The sequence below is a fragment of the Leptosomus discolor genome, chromosome 11 (genome assembly GCF_034619465.1).
Source record: "Leptosomus discolor isolate bLepDis1 chromosome 11, bLepDis1.hap2, whole genome shotgun sequence".
In the NCBI taxonomy this organism is placed as follows: domain Eukaryota; kingdom Metazoa; phylum Chordata; class Aves; order Leptosomiformes; family Leptosomidae; genus Leptosomus; species Leptosomus discolor.
In genome coordinates this window covers 21,300,552-21,318,267 of record NC_141401.1, presented here as the reverse complement: position 1 = coordinate 21,318,267, position 17,716 = coordinate 21,300,552, and the positions used below count along the sequence as shown (strand labels likewise).

The 17,716-nt window shown below is 38.2% G+C and overlaps 1 protein-coding gene across 2 annotated transcripts in view; it reads right to left on the bottom strand.

Annotated features, from left to right (window-relative positions):
* Positions 1-263: 263 nt before the first annotated feature.
* Positions 264-17,716, bottom strand: part of UNC13C (unc-13 homolog C) — a 156,349-nt gene continuing 138,896 nt past the window's right edge. For both annotated transcript variants that reach the window (XM_086471301.1, XM_086471302.1), the window contains 5 exons: positions 16,899-16,979; positions 15,913-16,060; positions 2,383-2,475; positions 1,500-1,659; positions 264-549 (listed from right to left, as the gene is read on the bottom strand). In XM_086471301.1, the coding sequence (XP_086327427.1) occupies positions 264-549; positions 1,500-1,659; positions 2,383-2,475; positions 15,913-16,060; positions 16,899-16,979 (768 nt within the window). The remainder of the gene's footprint in view (positions 550-1,499; positions 1,660-2,382; positions 2,476-15,912; positions 16,061-16,898; positions 16,980-17,716) is intronic.

The following is a 17,716-nucleotide window of genomic DNA, read 5'->3' as shown; positions in this document are numbered from 1 at the left end:
CAACATTTAAAAAGATATGATGAACATTTACTCTTAATCTTAGTTTTGGCACTTCATTGGAACAATTACTTTACCAAAGACCAAAATACATATAAAAGATATACAGCTCCTTGACATATCTCGCAAATATAGTACGGGAGTACCGGTGAACACTGAAAACAGTTAGTGAAACATTCCCACAGATTTGCACATGCATGCACTAGTTGGACAACAGCACAGGATCTATGTTCTTGGCTGTGACGGTCTGGCGTTGCTGGGGCGTTTTAGGCTGTTTCTTCAGTAGATCTTGTCTCGGACTTAAGCCTTACAAATTCTTTAGCAACTTCATCATTGGTCCTCTGAGAAAGTATCCGAAGAATTGTTAACCCGGTTTCATCGACAGCGATGTTTCTCAACAAGGGGTACCAAGACGCACAGCTGCCTTTCTCGGCTATGTTCTGCAGCTGAATGACTGTCATTCCTATGACGCGGTCTTCCCGAGCAAAGCAGTAATCTTTCACCGAGAGATGGAGTTCGTAGGCTCTTGGCTTATCTTCATTACTCAAAATGCTGCACGGGTTAAAAATAGGAGTTTAGAACATCTTGTTCCGTTGAATTCCCCTGAGGAATGAATGTGCTCGGGAAGTCGTGTAAAAAATTAAAGTGATCGTGGTATTTTAATTTTTGTGGTTCCATTCTGTTGCCACAAAATACAATTTAGTTTTAGATCTTCTACACAGTTAACCTGTCAGATGCTACTGCTGATACAGCCTCTGTTCCCACTGACCTGAACAGAAACAGAGCATTCATTGTTCCCTCAATAGCTGAAATAAAGTGACCTTTCCCTGGAAAGTACCTAAAACATTCAACTAGTTTGACAACTACCACAACCACATATTTAAATCAACTGCAAAAAAATAAAAAAAATCCCTGGCAGCAAGGCTTAAAAAGAGCTTTGTGATCACACACTGCGTAAGTGAACGCTGTCCGAGTCAGGGTTGGGGCTTAAGGGGAGGAAAATGAGTTGGTCTCAGTAATGAAAGGGGAGGAGGAGAAAACAGAGGAGAGGTGCTGCGAGAAGCGCTAAATTTAAAACTCCAGGTTAGATCAAAGTTTCTTCTTGCTTTAAGGATTAAATAATAGAGATAAATAATACCATTAACACATGCTCAACCCTTTACATATTTAGATATCTCAACATGAGGCAGTAATAATTAATGCTTCAGTCCAAGTAATTACTTAGGCAAATAGATTCCTAGGTATATAAATAGTTATTTCTGTGTACGGAAAAGTACATTTTAACCAGCTTTTGTAGGACTGAAATCTTAGTGGTTGTCATTTATCTTCATATAAAACAAAGGTAAAAATCACTAAATAATTTTGAAGTGTTGTCTGTATCTATGGACTCTGATGTGTATGGCAGCCTGTTATAGTTTAATACTTTAATATACCCGTTTAAGTGCAAGAAATTCTAACAAAATTTGCATACATTATGCAATTAACAGACAAAGAAGACTTACAATTGGAAAGTTTCATTGTATTTTGGTGACCAGGTGTTGCTTTTTGTCTTGGTTCCGTGTTTTCTTTTCCTGTCGCTTAGGTTAGGACCTAATATGCAAACTTCCACAAACGGCCGGAACATCGCTGTGGTTTGCCAGTTTAGATTGTTAATTGCTACCACTATAAAGAAATAAAAGAAATCAAGGTAAATAAAATCCCACTGGAAGAACTTCCATTAATTATCCAGTGCGACTCTGTAGAGCCGATGAAAGGTGACCTGAGAGCTTTCCTGTAGGACACCACTACCTGGCTGCCGAGGAGGGGCTTTGCCTCTTCTCTGCCAAGTCATGTGTGACTGCTTTCAGTCACAACAGCAGCAAATATAAATACATATTTTACAAGCGCTTTACATTAACAGCCTTTTTGTCTGCTACTTTCACTGTAATTAAAAAAACAGCTTATACTACTCTAAATGGTACTGGGTTTTCTCTGGAATCCAGGTTGTGTGGAATGAAGGAGTTTTGTTAAAAACTGAACTTTTTAGGTCTCGGCGCAGTCATCAATCACCCAGCATTGCTACAGCTTTTGGAAAATTAAATTATATGCAAGCAATTCAGAAGTGTAACTTGGCACATTTGAAATTATAACTCCAACACTCTGTATCATAAATTTTGACTGTCTACCCAAGAGAAGCATAGACAGTGCTTACCTGCATGATCTGAACTTCTGCTGATGTTGAGCAAGAAAAAAGTACGATCCTAATCACCTGAAGCATACTTGTAGCTTTACAAGTACTGTCATTCTTAACATTTGTTATTTCATTGTGGGTATGTTTTACTTAGTACTTAGGGGTTTTGGACTTTGTGGTTGTTTTCTTTCTAAAATTAGCTATTTGACACTTACCTTTTACAGTGACCTTATGCTCACCGGTTCCGGAATGTGTTGAGACATCCACCTGTACAGAAATCTCACCCACGGAATTGTTAGTGGTTTGACCTGAAATAACAATTAGGAGATTAACACATTCCTTCTCAGTATGTCATAAGAAACAGACAGCGAAAGGAGGTGAGCGACAGTTTCTGTCAGAAACTCTTAGAAGTTTCTGACGTTTCTGTTCGTAACTATTTCACAGTGAAGTGGGAATCAGCTATAGGTTCCTAAGTGATTCTGCCATGAAAGTACGCAGCAGTTGCAAATGTCGATGCAAAGTGCCTCAGTGAAATAAAAACCGCCTTTCACCTGGCACCTTCCTTCTGGTTGTTGTTAGGAACGTTTACAGCTTGAAATGCAAAAGTTGGTGGTTTCATCAAGCTTTGTTTGCATGTGCACCCCAAAAAGCTGACTGCAATATGCATCTGGAGGGTTATTTCTGCACTGCTGTTAACAAATCCTTTTTGCTGGGGCTTTAAGCAAACTACTAAAGTTCTGCACGAGCAGAGGCACAGGGGCTTAAAGAAAAAGGGAAGGTTGTGGGGATGGCAGAGGGGCCAGGAACTGAATTTTGAAAGTTTTTGCTTCTGAGCACCAGTGCAGGTTCTAAGTCAATATGCACATAATGGTTCCTTAAAAGGACTCTCAGTAGGTATCGAAAGGTCCTTTAAGATATCAGACTATAACAGCACAATATAAATAAGTGTGGATTTCACGATCAGTGGCTTGCTAGAAACATGTTCTGTAGTGATGTCTGTTTGTTGTGTTGGCATAACCTGTAATTATGTTCTCTGCACTGGTTGAACGTTGCAAGGTCAATTAAACTCCTACCCCAAGCGTTACTGCTTCACAGAACGGGTTTTCTTCCCTGATACATCAAAATGTGGAAATTCAATTAACTAAATTAACTTGCTTAGAATTCTTGAACATTGTTCTCCATTTTCCAGTGTTCAGGTGAGTTTGGCTTGTAATTGTCACGAATCCACTTTTGAATTGTAGTCGACAGTGTTTTAGCAACAATACCGTCTCCATCTGTCCATCGGGTTATAGCTGTTACTGCCGAATCACAGGGTACCCGGGCGACTTTGGCTGCCGGATGCATTTCGATATCAGAGGGTTTGGACCATTACTGACGGGTAAATAAGCAGTTTGTTAGACACCAGATTTTTAATGACAAGTTTAGTTTCAGTGGCAGCCATTAAACCTCTTGCTGTATTTGGGTAATTACTTAAGGCTGCACTGCACAGGATCTTCAGTTAAGCTGCTGAGTCATTCTGCTTCTTGTTCACAATAAATAATATGTAATTTTTTTAAGAACATGTATAAAAATGTAGGAATGAAACGGACCAGAAAAGCCATATAAAATCAATAGAACAGCTTTATTTAGGAGAGTAAACCAATGTATTATCTGACTGTACGGTAAAATCAGCCTTTATTTAGGAAGAGAAACAGAAATCTGATTTGGTCAAGATCATAAAGTTAAAGCTGTTTTCCTTTTCTCTTACACAGTATCTTTAGAAAACGTATCAGTGAGTAGCATAGTATTGACACTGAGATTCTGCTGCTTGAAATAAAATCTATTTATTAATTAAAAAAAAAATAAATTGTTTGGAGCACACAGTGCTGTGTAAAATAATTCTGTCCAGAAAAACTAGATTTTAAAAACCACCTCATTTTCATTATGTGGTGTTTTTAATGGAGTTACATTTGACCCAGCATGATGACTTGTGTGAAAACATCTTGCTTATATTTATGTGGATTACTTAACTTGAACTAAATTAAGACAACAAATTCAGACACCTAAAATTCAGAAGGCAGCTTGTCTGGGCTAGTACTCTGATACTATACATAAAGTGTATTTATATACAGGTTATTCTCAGTGGCTTTCTGATGTTGTAAAGTAAATCAAAGAGAATAGACACTGGAGCTTCTAGAGCATTAATCTGTCTTGTTCTTTCATACTGTGAAACTCGACCTTTTCAATCTGTTACTGCCTGGAATTCAACTGTAACGAGTTAAGAGAGTGTAGGAGAAGTTCTCAAACTTCCCCCTAACTGAAATTACTAATAATTTACCACTGACTGGAAGGTGAGCCAGGCTGAATGTCACTGAGAATACCAGCCAGTGTCAATTACTTGTTTTAGCCTTTAGATTAAAAAAACTCAACCCAAAACCCCTTTAAGAGAAATCAGGAATGTTTTAAAAGAAAACAATTAGCATTTTCATTGGATAGCTCATGCAGCAGCCTGTGGGACAATAACGGAACGTGCTGTGTTAACCTGTGATAATGACACAGTAGGTCTTACTGAGACAAAATCTATGAATCTACAAGATAAGTTTTGTTCTCTTTCTTCAGATTTTTGTATTAACTGTGCAAAGTATATCCTTGCAAAGATCTCCTAACTGATCTTTTCCTTTCCTTTTCCTGGCAGTCCATGATTGACAGCAGTGCCCTAAGCAGTACCACAAATATATAGGGGGAATTGTAGTTTGATGTGGTTCTAAAGAAATCTGTGTAAAGCGTCACACATTTTACACTGCACACAGCAGACGTTAAAAGGACACTACAGTTCACCATTGCTGAGGAAATTCCTGCAGCAGAACACCCCAGCCAGCAGAGACAATTTCTGGTGGAGTCTAGAATATAAGCTTGGTTCTTTCGGTTACCACCGCCTCCCTCTTGCACTTGCTTTCTCTCTGACCTGCTGAGCAAACTGGTGCATTCAGTATTTGCTTATAGCAGCTTTGCTTGGCACTCAAGAACTCTGTTACTTCATTTTAAAGTCTCTGATCTGTCTATTTCTGAGGTTTTGTTATCTTTCTTGCTACCAGTTCTTGTAAAGTCAGAGCAGGATTTAGTGATTCTGACTGCACTATAGAAAAGTCTGTTTATCCTACCACTGCTGTTTAACTGACAACAAGCATCTAGCCCTGTACTGCAGAGGATGACGGCACTTTTCTTCCTTTAGCACAGCAATATAACTCTTTAAAAGCTTAACAAACTTACAAATAATTGTGCTTTAGGTTTGAAAACCTTATGGTTGCTTAACTACTACTGCTTCCACTCTAAACTCCACTTTAGATTTTATTTGTTAGGTGTCTGTATGAATTAGGTTTTTAAAGAGACCACCTGCATTTAAACTGCAGTCATTCTGTTGCACCAAACTGTAAAGGAGAAAAATATTCCTCTGGCCAAAGATGGTGGCTTCTCAGTGGACAAAAAGTCCAAAACAGTCAGGCTTTGATTCCTCCTTAATTTAGCACCTGGAATGTCATCAGTGTGACAGTCGTTAGAGTGTTAATGGTCATGACAGAAGAGAGCCCTTTCGGACCAAGAATCTAGTCCAACGTTGCCTAGTTATGATGGTATTATTGGCTACAAGTGCGCACAGAAAACAGACCTTCTGTCTTCTGTTCCTTAGTAGGGACCTTTGGAGAAGTGTGAGCTTGTGGACTCTGGTAGAGAGAACAGCAGAAAATACAAGTAGGAAAATGAGTCATGTATATTTTGTAAAAATAAATCAGAAACTCTATATTCTCTAGAGTAATAGCCCTGTTAAATGCAAGTGACTCTTACTGAATCAGTCTGTGGTTGTGCAGAGAAGTACATTTCTGTGAAAGGGGTCCTTTGTCCTGCTTGAATCCTTCAGCAACAAAAATTTCTGAAAGTTTTCCTGTCAGGAGGACTTTGGAAATTTAAATTCTAGGTTTGCATGAAAAAAGAGCCGAGCAGAAATAAATTGGATTCACAGAAAATGAGCTAGTGTAAAATTTAAGAATAGACTTTAAGACCCTGGAATAGCAGGAGCAGTACTTTTGATGGAGTGTCCTTTCCAGCTGCTCTGGAAGTTGGGGCGTGACAACTGTAATGCTTTTATGATTGCTTGAAAAGAAATGGGAAATATTAAGAGTAGTTTGGTTGGGGGGGCTACTAGGAGCCGTGGTGTGGTCCATGGATCTCAATAAGTGTGGCAAACTATCTGGGAAGCTGAGCTAATCGTTGGTCTCTGTGCTCCAGCCACCACAGTTACGCCACTGTAAGTGTTTAAGAGAGCAGAGTTTGTGTACGTAATTACTGAAACGAGCACTGTAGCGATGCCCAAATTTTGCACTATTTGTATATATTCTAATATAAACACAGGGGAATTTACATAATTATGCAAATTCCCATGCAGAAATATTTAGGGACGATAACATTGCTGTATCTGAAAAGGTATTGCCTGACCTATCTGCTAACAGAGTTAGTTTTTGTCTGGTATTGTATTTAGACAAATGTTATCATCAGTCTTGCAATCTCTGCTATTTATAGTTCAGTGTGGCAAAATTTGGCATCGATGAGAAAGTGAAACCCAGCAGCCTTGAAAACTGAGCAGTAAGAAAGCAATGATTGGGTTGTGTAAAAAAGTCAGACAGAAATACGCAGTGTTGACCCCTAAGAGAACACCCTGTCCCTGCAGTCAGCCAGCCTGGCAAGCCTTTTCTTTCACCAGCTCTGCGCCTGTAGTGCAGTTTGAAGACGGCTGTATGAGCCGTGGTTACCCGATCGTGTCGTGGTACAGAATGTGAACTCTCTGACGTTCTACCTTATGATATCAAGTCTTTTGAAACTGCTTTGAGATCTTTTGGTATTTATCGTATCTGCCTCCTTGTAGTTTCATGTAAAATCCTTGCATCTGGAGAAGGCTTTATTTGAGGGTTCTTTCTCACAACAAAAAGAATAAAAGACAGTAGCAAATTGTGTGTCAGAGAGAGAGATTGAGGGCATGCTTGCAAAACAAGGATTCTTTTTATGCTGCAAAGTCATCTAGTAGCAAAAGAAAAGAGTAATGTAATGTTTTTATTGTTCTTCAGCTAGGGACATATTCTTCTTGTTTCATCGAATAACAATTACAGCTTTCAATAACAACAGACGGATTTAATTATTTTTTCTTGTCTTTTTCTTTATTTTTTTTATTTTTTTTTTACTGCTGAACTCCAATAGCATTAACTGTTTATGTGCTGTGCAGCGTCCATTCTTGTTCAGCAGTGCTTGCAGAGACAACTCTAACCACACAGCCGCATTGTAAAAGCAAGGCTCAATTTTTGCAGAACATTTATGAGGCCAATACACAGATGTTCTTACATCTTCCATTGTCTATATAAAGCCTTTCCCCAAACTTGCATTGCACTTGCAAAGTTCAAAGGACTTGTTTGGAAAATTGTGTTTTATTAAAAGAAAAAAAGGAAATCTCAGCAGTTAACAAGGTGGTGGGTTTTTTTTTTTTTCCTCTACCTTTTGTCCAGTTTATAAACCTGTTGAGCCTTAAGTGTATGGTTAAGTTGTCAGAATGTGTATGCATAAGAGAGAGGAGACATGGAGGCACAGTCAAAACTGGAGCTTTTTGGACATTCAGGCAAAATTCAGTAGAAAAAAGAGGGTTGGACTTGATCACTAAACCCAGCGGCTGGGTGTCCAAAACCTCCGGATCTAGATTCATGGTCTTTTTCAGCTCAGAGAACTCAGAAATGTACCATATGCCCCTCCTAATGTAAGAAGTTATGTGTCTCTGAGGAGAGAATGGATTCAGTTTCTGGAAGCCGGAATCTTTTAAGCAGTCTACACGGTGTCCAACAGAGGTCAGAGGTTGTTCTCAGGGGTTTGAAAACAGAGCTCCTATTTGTATTTGAAAGGCTTTTATAGTATGTGCAGTTATTGCAATGTCATAATCTATTATTTGCCTTGAAAGGAAAGCACTGAATGTCAGAATTTGTTGAATATATAAAAACATATTGTCAGAAGTCCTTTGCTTGAATTTACTATTTTGTTTTTCTTCACACGATTCTATTCCAGTTTACCATACAATCATGGTCCCTTACATTTGTCGAAGGGCTGAAATGACCCCTGGGTTGAGAAGGTAAACCTGCATTAGATATTGTACTTTATGCAGAGAGAGTGCTTCATCAAACTGAAAAGGAATTTGACATTTACCAAACACCCCTCTGACTTTAAACGCTGATGTGTTTTGTGCTTATATAATAACAAGAAGGTAAGATGAGATTTGACAAAAATTTGGTGTTGTGTTTTGTTTTGCTTTGCATCTTGGAATTTTGTAATTTGCTCATTCCTCAGATTCATACTACCATGTTGGTATTTGGTATTTCTCTTCTGCCAGTTGGCATGGATCTATGATACACTTTAGAATATTTACATTATTCCTTTCTGCCCTGCTGGAGTGCTCTGATTTCCTCGACTTCCATAACAAATGGAAGTGATTCTTTCTTACTGAGTTTTTTCAGCCTTTCCCTCTACATTTGTCATGTCCTGATTAATGATGCCAATAAAATACATATATTTGTCTGGGGTTCATCTGCTAATTTATTAGAAGAGAAAATATCAGAGTGACTAATCAAGTTATTTTTCACAGGATCCTGAGGCTCTGTAATTTAGAGGAAAATCTTGATCACATGTTTTAACATTTTCATTTAAAAGATGAACTGTTAAGAGCTGGATGTAGTAAGCTGAATGATCTCTGCTGCCTGTGTGTTAGAGAAAGAGCAGGCAAGCAGGGAAACCTGCTTTTAGTAGTGAAAACCATGCTAACTGCAACACATGCTTTGCTTTAAGAAGTTGCTATACAAACTGTGGATAATTGTTTGTTTTGTTTTGGGGGATTCCAAGACCCAAGTTCAGTTACTTGATGGCTGACTTTCAGCAGCCATTCTTTCGCCAGACTGCCAGGAAAAGATTGAAAAGATTTAGAAGGTTTGTATTTGATTAGAAAACATCAATCATTTATCTTAAGCATCACTTGGTGCGAAGGTTGACAGAAGATTCTGCAGCATCTGTAAGCCTCTCCATTGTACAAAGCCACACTATCAAAATACGTTCTCTCCTGTCTGAATTTCTGTAATATCCAGGTGATATGAGGAACTCAGAAAGCATAAGGTGTGAGTAGAAAGTACTGGTTTAAATGTCAGGGTGGAATCTCCAATTAAGGCCTTCATCTCTGCCCAGTACAAGCCATCCTCCACATGGTGAGGGCTGGCAACTGCACAACCCATTGTGACCCTCTGCTGTCTGTCTGTATGGTGAGAAACCAGGGATGAGCCAGTTTGACTGGGGAGGTGCGTATCCAGTCAGCATCATCCATCCATATGTACGTATGTCTGTACATATCTGTATCTATGTATTGTGCAGTGTTTTAACCAGGCATGGACATGCAAGTCCAGCCTCTCGCATTAAGAGGTTTCTGTAGGTAGTGAACGTCTACTGATACCATTAAGAAGTTATTTTTAAAAACTGATGTCATATGACTGATGGATACAGGTTGCTTGTGTTCATTTTCTCAAAGATTTAAGAGAAACTGTAACGTACAACTTATTTCTGATTTAGGTGCTTTACTGTTTCATTTAAGGAGTAGCCAAAGACATTTTCTGTTGTGACAGCCTCTTAAGTGAACGTTCTGTAAGACCTTGTGCGTCACCGGCAGTCTGGATTTTCACACGTGAACCTTTAAAATATTTATTTTCTGCCACTATGTTGAATGCATTTGTTTTGATACCAACACGCACTAGGACACTTCTGTTAGTTGGAATTCTGCAAGTTTCTTCATTTTCTTATGTTTTCTGTTTTTCATTACCATACGTTCCTTGCAATTGCACGCCGATTTCTACAGCTATAAGGCAGGTCTGTTTTTTTCTTTCATGAAATAAGGTTGTGTAACACATGATCGTGACCTCAATTTGAAGCTGCTGTGGCTGAAGTGGGGATTATTTCTTGAGTTAAATTCTGTCTGAAGTATAGGTTATGAGAGAACTGGAAATGCTCTGTAGGACTTAAAGTTCATGACAGAATACAGGTACAGCTTTCAAAATATGACAGTTAATAACACAACAGTTTTGACATGCAAAAGAGCAGAAGGAAGTCTTTCCTTTTTCACTTACAAGAGCTGCTAAATGATACTTTTTATAGTCTGCTGTCATCTGTCTGCTTGCCTAAACTATAGCACATTTGCTGCTTTTGGAGTTAACTGTCCGTTCAGTATTTGAATCTGATTCCATACGTTGAAGAAGATCGTGAGGTTCTGCTTTGCTTTGTACCGTTACAAGTCGCAAAGGAACGCAGAACTGAATCTGGGCTTGGCAGTTGAAAAGAAATCTCTCTCCATTTTTGAGCATGTCATTTCTTTCCCTGTGTTGGCGACTTCACAAGATGAGTATGGAGTTACTGTTATAATTAACTCATTCTCAATAGGTAAATATTTTTAATTCTACCTGTTATCTGTTATCTTTCCTTTTATTATAGTTTCTTTTATTCTTTTCAGATGCTTCTTCCCCTTTTAGGTTTCAGTTGTCCGACATAAGAATGAAGAAATCTGCTACAAATTAGCTGGTTTCTGCAGCCATTTGATGGCACAAGTAGGGATTGTAGTATGAGCTCCACATTGTTATTGACTTTTTTTCTTATATAATACAAAATCTTTGAAGTTAAGCCAAAAAATATATTGCAGTCCTGACACTATGCATTGCTATGTTGTATACCTTACAGTAACAGCAGCGTTCTCTAATGAGGGTTATAAAACTAAGCTGCTGTAAATTTTAAGAAAAAATATTTCTCTGGCTATTTCCAATAAGTAACTATTTTAGATGCAAGAGTGGTATTTGCTTTGGAGAAATTAGTGGTAATAAATGAGAGCAATTCAGGACACTGTAATGTTTTTTTTTATGTAGTTTGCTAAAACTAAAATAATATTTGTCCAAATGTCATTAGAGTTGATGCTAACCAAATGGAAACATTCACAACACAGGATATAGTTTATAAAATCACTGAGAATTAAGACAGTCGCTAGACTAAAACACAGCCATAGATCTCCTTTTAATTTTGATATCCTTTAAATTAAGTAGTCTAAAAGGTGAAAGTATAAATTAATTCAATAAAAGAGTGACTACCAAGCTGAAAATTCTCTCTTTTTTGGGGGAATAAATTTTGAGAAGCATCATTGGTCTGAGCTTTGAGTAACAGTAAGTCAAATATACCAAAAGTAGGAAAGATTATACAATAGTCCAATAGATATGGATGTAGTTTTGCTTCAGTGTTGAAGTCTGTTACTTCTCTTTTGAAATATAGAAATACAGTAAGAATTTGTCCTTTGGCTTTTATAGTTTTGTCTTGATTGCAAAAATGTGGTTGAATTTAGCTCAAGCTTGGTTAAAATTATGTTGTCCTGCCTGCACTGAAATTTGACCTTTTTGTCTAGAGTTGTTGTATGTTGACAACTTGTATAAATTGTCAATGTACATCAATGTACAAATACTTTTGCAGAAATCTTTGAGCTTTTCTTGCTGATACTGTGTGCTGGCTTGCAGGCTGCCATCCAGCTACGAGTAGCCAGGGTGTGTTGTAGCCATACGGCACTGAACCCCCGAGCCCGTGCGGCTGAGTAGGGCTTTAGGTCAGGCTGGGCAAAGTGCTCCTATTTTGCAACTGATCCAGGCGTGGTGCCAGTGTAGTGTGCACAAACAACTGTTTGGTCACAAAGATGTTGAAAACAATCCATGTTAAAGTCTGAATTTACGCAAAAATACTATCCTGCAGCTGAATTTAGAGGAGGAAAAAAAAATTCACTCTTACAGCACAATCTAATGTACATTATTAGTAGTGCTGTATGGTCTGAAAGTGACCATTTACAGCTACAAAAGTCCAAAGGAAACAGAATCAATCAGAGATCTGAACCGCAGGGGATGTGCTTGGTAATGGCGCACTGATGTACGGGATTCTCACCTGGCTGTGGTTTTTTTGTGCTCTTTGCAGAGGTATCAATAACCATTCAGCGTGTAAAGCACCGGTCACTCAGGCTTTGATGTGCAGCTCTCTTCACTAAACTGCCCTCAGGTTTTTCAAAATCCTTCAGGCCTATATCCATGTCCATTTTAGAGATGCTAAAAGCAACCTGCTCCACAAAATGGTTCTTGGCAGCGCTAGCACTAGTGTAGAGCTGAGTAAAAAGAGCACAGTGATCCAGAAGAATGTGCTCACAGCAGGCACTGCAGAATCGCCTGAACAACTTCTGGTTAATACTAAACGTGAACTTCAGCTAAGTGGAACTAAACTTTGTTAGCAGTTTATAATTCATTGTATATAACATTGTAAAAGTTTTCCTACCAAACACTGATAAGTCATTTGCGAAAGAGAATGCTGCTCTAAGTTTTACATTTGTGAATTGGGATTAAAATAGATCAAATACTGGCAGGCTTTGCTTATTTTTCTTGAAATAAAATTCCTTGTTTTATACTAAGGAAAAACACAGATAATCTTCCCCATTACTATCGTATTGATACCAATGTTAAAATCTGTGAGGATCAGTCTCAGCAGAATTTAATTGCCAGACAAGCTGAAAGGGCATAATAGCAGGTCTGGGACAGCAACAGGGGATGTAAGGGGAGAAGAGAAACCTCTCTCTCCTCCCGGGCCAGGCAGAACGACAGGTGTTTAACATGGTAGCACATGACAGACCTTTGGCTATGTCATTTAGTATGCTAATCTGGTAGCTGTAATGTCTAATACATAAAGCTGGTGCACACAATATTGTTCTTTTTTCTTCCATTTCTATGGTGTGGTTACCGGTTTGTTTTCACAATGCTGAGTGAGAATGGAATGTACAACTTTCATCAGCATATTTCTTTTAAATGGCAAATGATTATATGGAGGAAAAAAAAAAACAGCAAAAGAGAAAAAGGAATGTTGTCAGTTATTCCAAAAGTTACTGGGGGTTTATGTTCAGCATTGCCATTTACTTGTTCAAACATTTGCTTGTTTCAAAAACAGTCTTGGGATCTGTAGCAGTGCTTTGAAAGGAGAAATCACCAGAGTAAGGCTAAGGCAGTTAACTTCACTGGTCCTGACTGTGTGATAATTTACCTTTAAAGCATATTTTCATAACAGTACAGTCTCCTGACGTATTTGAAAATGGCAATAAGAGTTTAGCTTTCAGGTGTTTAGTGTATTGAAAGCACCACATGAAAAACTATGAATCCCGGAGACTGTCGTAACTTTAACAGTTAGGAATATTTTTATTAATATTGCCTGTGCAAATTGCTTTGTTTCCAGAAAGCTCTTTAGGAATGTAAAGAAACAAACACTAGGAAGCAAAACTCTGGTTCGAGCAATCATCCATGTTTAGAAATGGTGCAAAAGCATATTCTTGGACAATTTGGTTATTCTTACTGGATTTGACTGTACACGTATATCAATACAGGAAGTACCAAGGACCATAAGGTATATTTTTACATAACTATTATGCTTTCTAGGGGAGGAAATGTAACTCCCCCTCCACACACCAACCAAACAAATTTCTGCCCTTCAGTTTCTTGGAAACCCTGCAGTTTAATCATGGCAAATGAAAAATTGACTTCACCTGTGGTTAAAACCAACTCTGACCATTGTCCGATTCTAGTAGTCTTTACAGGAAAACTGAGCATCTGCTTTTATCTGCAGTCATAGTTGTTATTCAATATGCTGTTTTCTTTAGATTTTTCACTGCTTTGAGTTTAATTACATTCCACTGTCTATTGACAATGGGTTGGTTACCTGCACTAGTATGAGAGCCGACAGAAATCTAACTAGACTTCAGAGAAAGTTTTTGATTTGCAAACAGGGTCATTTTACCTAAATGCTAATGATACAGCTACAGCTGGAGGTTGTAATAGATGAGGGGTTTTAGTTCTTTTAAATGAGACTCTAAAGGATGATGAAAAGCTGTGAGTCACTTTTCCTGAGCTTTCACTCCCAGTGGCTACACTTCTGCTAATACTGGTGTGCAAATATAGGCATGCTAACGTGTGCGTAGAGATGAACATAGACCTCAGGCTGAAAGGATGAAAATCAGAAAATTCATGTTTGTGGTTCAGGATTTATAAAGGAACTCTGCTCATGGCTGCTGCCTGGCTCATTTTTTCTCCTGAAGTTACAATGAAAGTATGCATAAGGAAAAGCAAAATATCTTCATAATTAATAATTTTCTGCCAAAATCCATATTGTTAATAATTTTTGAGAGGGGTGGAGAAAGAATCTATGCCTTATGTGTTAGAGTTTTATGGCAATTTTCTCGCTTGTAATGTATCAATTATTAACAGAGATCCTCAGTCTAATATGGAAGCTGCCAAGGAAAACGCTCCTTGGAATTAGTCTTGGGGCAAGCTGCAGAACTAATGTCTCGTGCTTTTTATACTATGAGTAACAGACTGTACTTCACAAGTAAAAGCAATTGATTTCCAGGTTAACTGTCCAATTAAAGCTTCTCTGATTCCCATGACTGGGAGCAGGGTAATTCTTTACAGATCAGCAAATTGTGTTCTTTCACAGAGATATTAAGTGGCAGACAGGCTATGTCTGCCAATGACTGTTACATTCAGAAGAAATCTGGTAAAGATTACTGTTACGCAAAAATTTGCAGTTTCAAAGATGAAGACATCATTCAGGTTGGAATATAATGCACATTAGCTATATAAAAGCAGTTCCTGTGTGTAATGTAGAAGTATGACAACACTGTCCTAGATCAATAAGAAATAGCTTCATTTTGAAAATACAAGGAAACTTTGCCTAAAAGTATAACCCTGAACTCTTACCCTCTTATTAAAACCATGGAAAGTCCTTTCCTGGACTGCACCTTTAATGAATGGTATATATACTTCAAATGAAGATGACTGTGTGTTTCAACTTTTTTGGTGCACTACACCAAAATTCTAGAGCAGGAAAAAGTGCCTTCAGTGTTGCGGATTTCCGGACTCAAAGCACACCTCATATCATATTCTTGCATGTTCTCTGCCTTGGTTTGCTTTTGAGGAAGTATAAAAATGTTGAACTTTGACAAGTGGGCATAAAAAACGATGTGGCATTTTCAGCACGATTTCTGAAATGCACAAAAAAAAAAAAAATCTAGACAAGGAAAATAATGCTGTATTTTAGCCTACAGAAACATTCTACTCCTTTTGAATCCACAGATGAACTGCTCGAAGGAGAAGTGTGGGTTCTATGATGTGGAATCAGTGTGCTACATTAAGGACATGTTACTCACCAATTATTGTTCTTAATCGTAAAAGAAACCTTAAGGGACATGTCATGCTTTTTGCAGTTATTTGTATTAGTAATTAATATCCTTCAGCTTTGAAAGTATCTAGAGCTGCCAGAGCTGCTCTGTATCTGCAGTTATAATATGCAGTCTGGTATGGGCTCTACAGCCCTGTTTGTGTGTGAAACGCTCCTATAAATACCCCTGATGACACCCAGTGTTCATATAGAGCTGTGGGACCCGTTCTTCATGTAAAGTGACAATGTGATAAGTGCGCTGCCCTCAGACAGGGACCATTTACTGACAACAGCACGGAGATGGGGTAACGCAACGTCCACAAATTTGTGACAATAAACTCTAAGAAACCCCAGCATTTGGAGAATGCAATTGGCCCCCAATCGTTTAAAACATTTAAAATATAATTTAAGTACTTTCATCTCTCTTACAGATCACTTACTTTGAGAGGTCTGCGTGTCTATAAACTTCTTTATCAAGGCGTCAGTAGTCTGCGTGTAAAGGCTGAGCGCGTATCTCAGGGACCGTAGATCCGGGCTCTTTTCCAGGAAGTTCTTTTTCAGCCCACTTCCTCCAGCGTGGAAGTATTGCTAAAATGAAAAACAAATATGGTTTTGTATTTCTAGTAACAAGATTAGCACCAGGCAACGTTGGATGGATTGTCTCCGATATGACTCTTTAAAAATCTAATGTAAAACATTTACTGCAATGCTAAGATTTTTCTGAAGTGGTTTTATGCATTACCAACATCTGCATCAATAAGATGTTGGTAACATATAAAAATTAATTTATTCAGAAGTGTTTTTAACAGGTGTGTAACGAATATGCTTTTTTTGTTTTCACTGAAAAGGGACCAATGCATAGAATTAAATGGCATCTTTAAATTAAATCCAATTATTCAGGAGTGTCAGTAGATTAGATGGTGGATTCCAAACTGTAAAAAGCTGATAAATTCAACTGGACAATGAATTTAAAATTGTGCACAGTAATGCACAGTATTAAAAGTCTTATTTTCTGGCATGCTATAAAACAACTTGTCATACATGTGTGCAGGAATAACCAGACTTTTCAGGCTCAGTGGGAGAAAACAGGCTATGCTGCAACATCCGAAGGGTTTAGACCAGCTGCTTCAGCTGCACGAACTCTAAATTGTAAAGGGACGCGAGAATCAGATCAGCTTTGGCCACCAGTTCCTTTAAGGAAACATGTTCTGTCTGAAGCAGGTAGAACAATTTTTCTAACTTTTCTGCAAGTCGACTGTTAGACATTTGCTTTCAAGTTAATACAGGAAGCTGAGGATCCAATGGTTACTGAGATGTTAGAGGGATCTTTATGATCCTGAGGGTTCATTGTGGATCAGGATCTGTTGCCTATGGAAACAGTTCTTGGTCGGTCCAGCACAGGACAGAAGAAGACACAAAGCTGTACCTTTATAGTAGCCAGTGCTACCTCCATGATGGCACACTGCCTCAGGGTCAGGCTTCGCGCTTCCTCTCGAATCACATGATCCTGCAAGGCATGGGCAGACTGTGGTTGGTTTGGAAAGAGAGACCGTACTGTGGCCTGTCTATTCATGGGAAAACATAAACAAAACCACCAAATGCCCCTGAGCACCTATGATTAAGAGGGGTTAATTCAACTTCAGGCTTCTTTTACAACAAATGATAACCTAAGGCTATCATGTTGTTTCTTAAAAACATAGATTGTAGGGAAAGAGAACCAATGTTTCATACTGAGCATCTGTGCAGCTTTATTTCTTTTCCTAGGATGTATTATTTCTCTGTTCTGGGGGGCAGGGAAAAGATTAAATTTGAAGTTTAAATAATTATATTAGATGATACTGAAATAATTCTTTTTTTTTTTTTTTAAATAAACTTGACAGTTTAACTAATGTTTCTTAATGCCCCATATTTAAAAAAAAGTGGTTTCCTATTAGAACATAAGTCAAATAGAGTCATGAAGTGACTATACTCCTGTGAACTCTTTGTCTGAAATAAGCATCCTGCGATTTACTAGGCAACATTTTAACTCCTCTAGCAAACCGAGCAACTATTCATAGAAACACGATTTACCACATTTCTGCCCAAATCTGCAATCCTAATGGCAAAGTTAATTGGCAAAGAACTGACATCAGCATCAGATGTCTAAACTCTCCATCAAGTATATCACGGACTTCAGTAACGAGCGCTGATGATTATCAAAGAGGTACCTGCTATGTTTCAATGTATAACATAAATAATGCACAG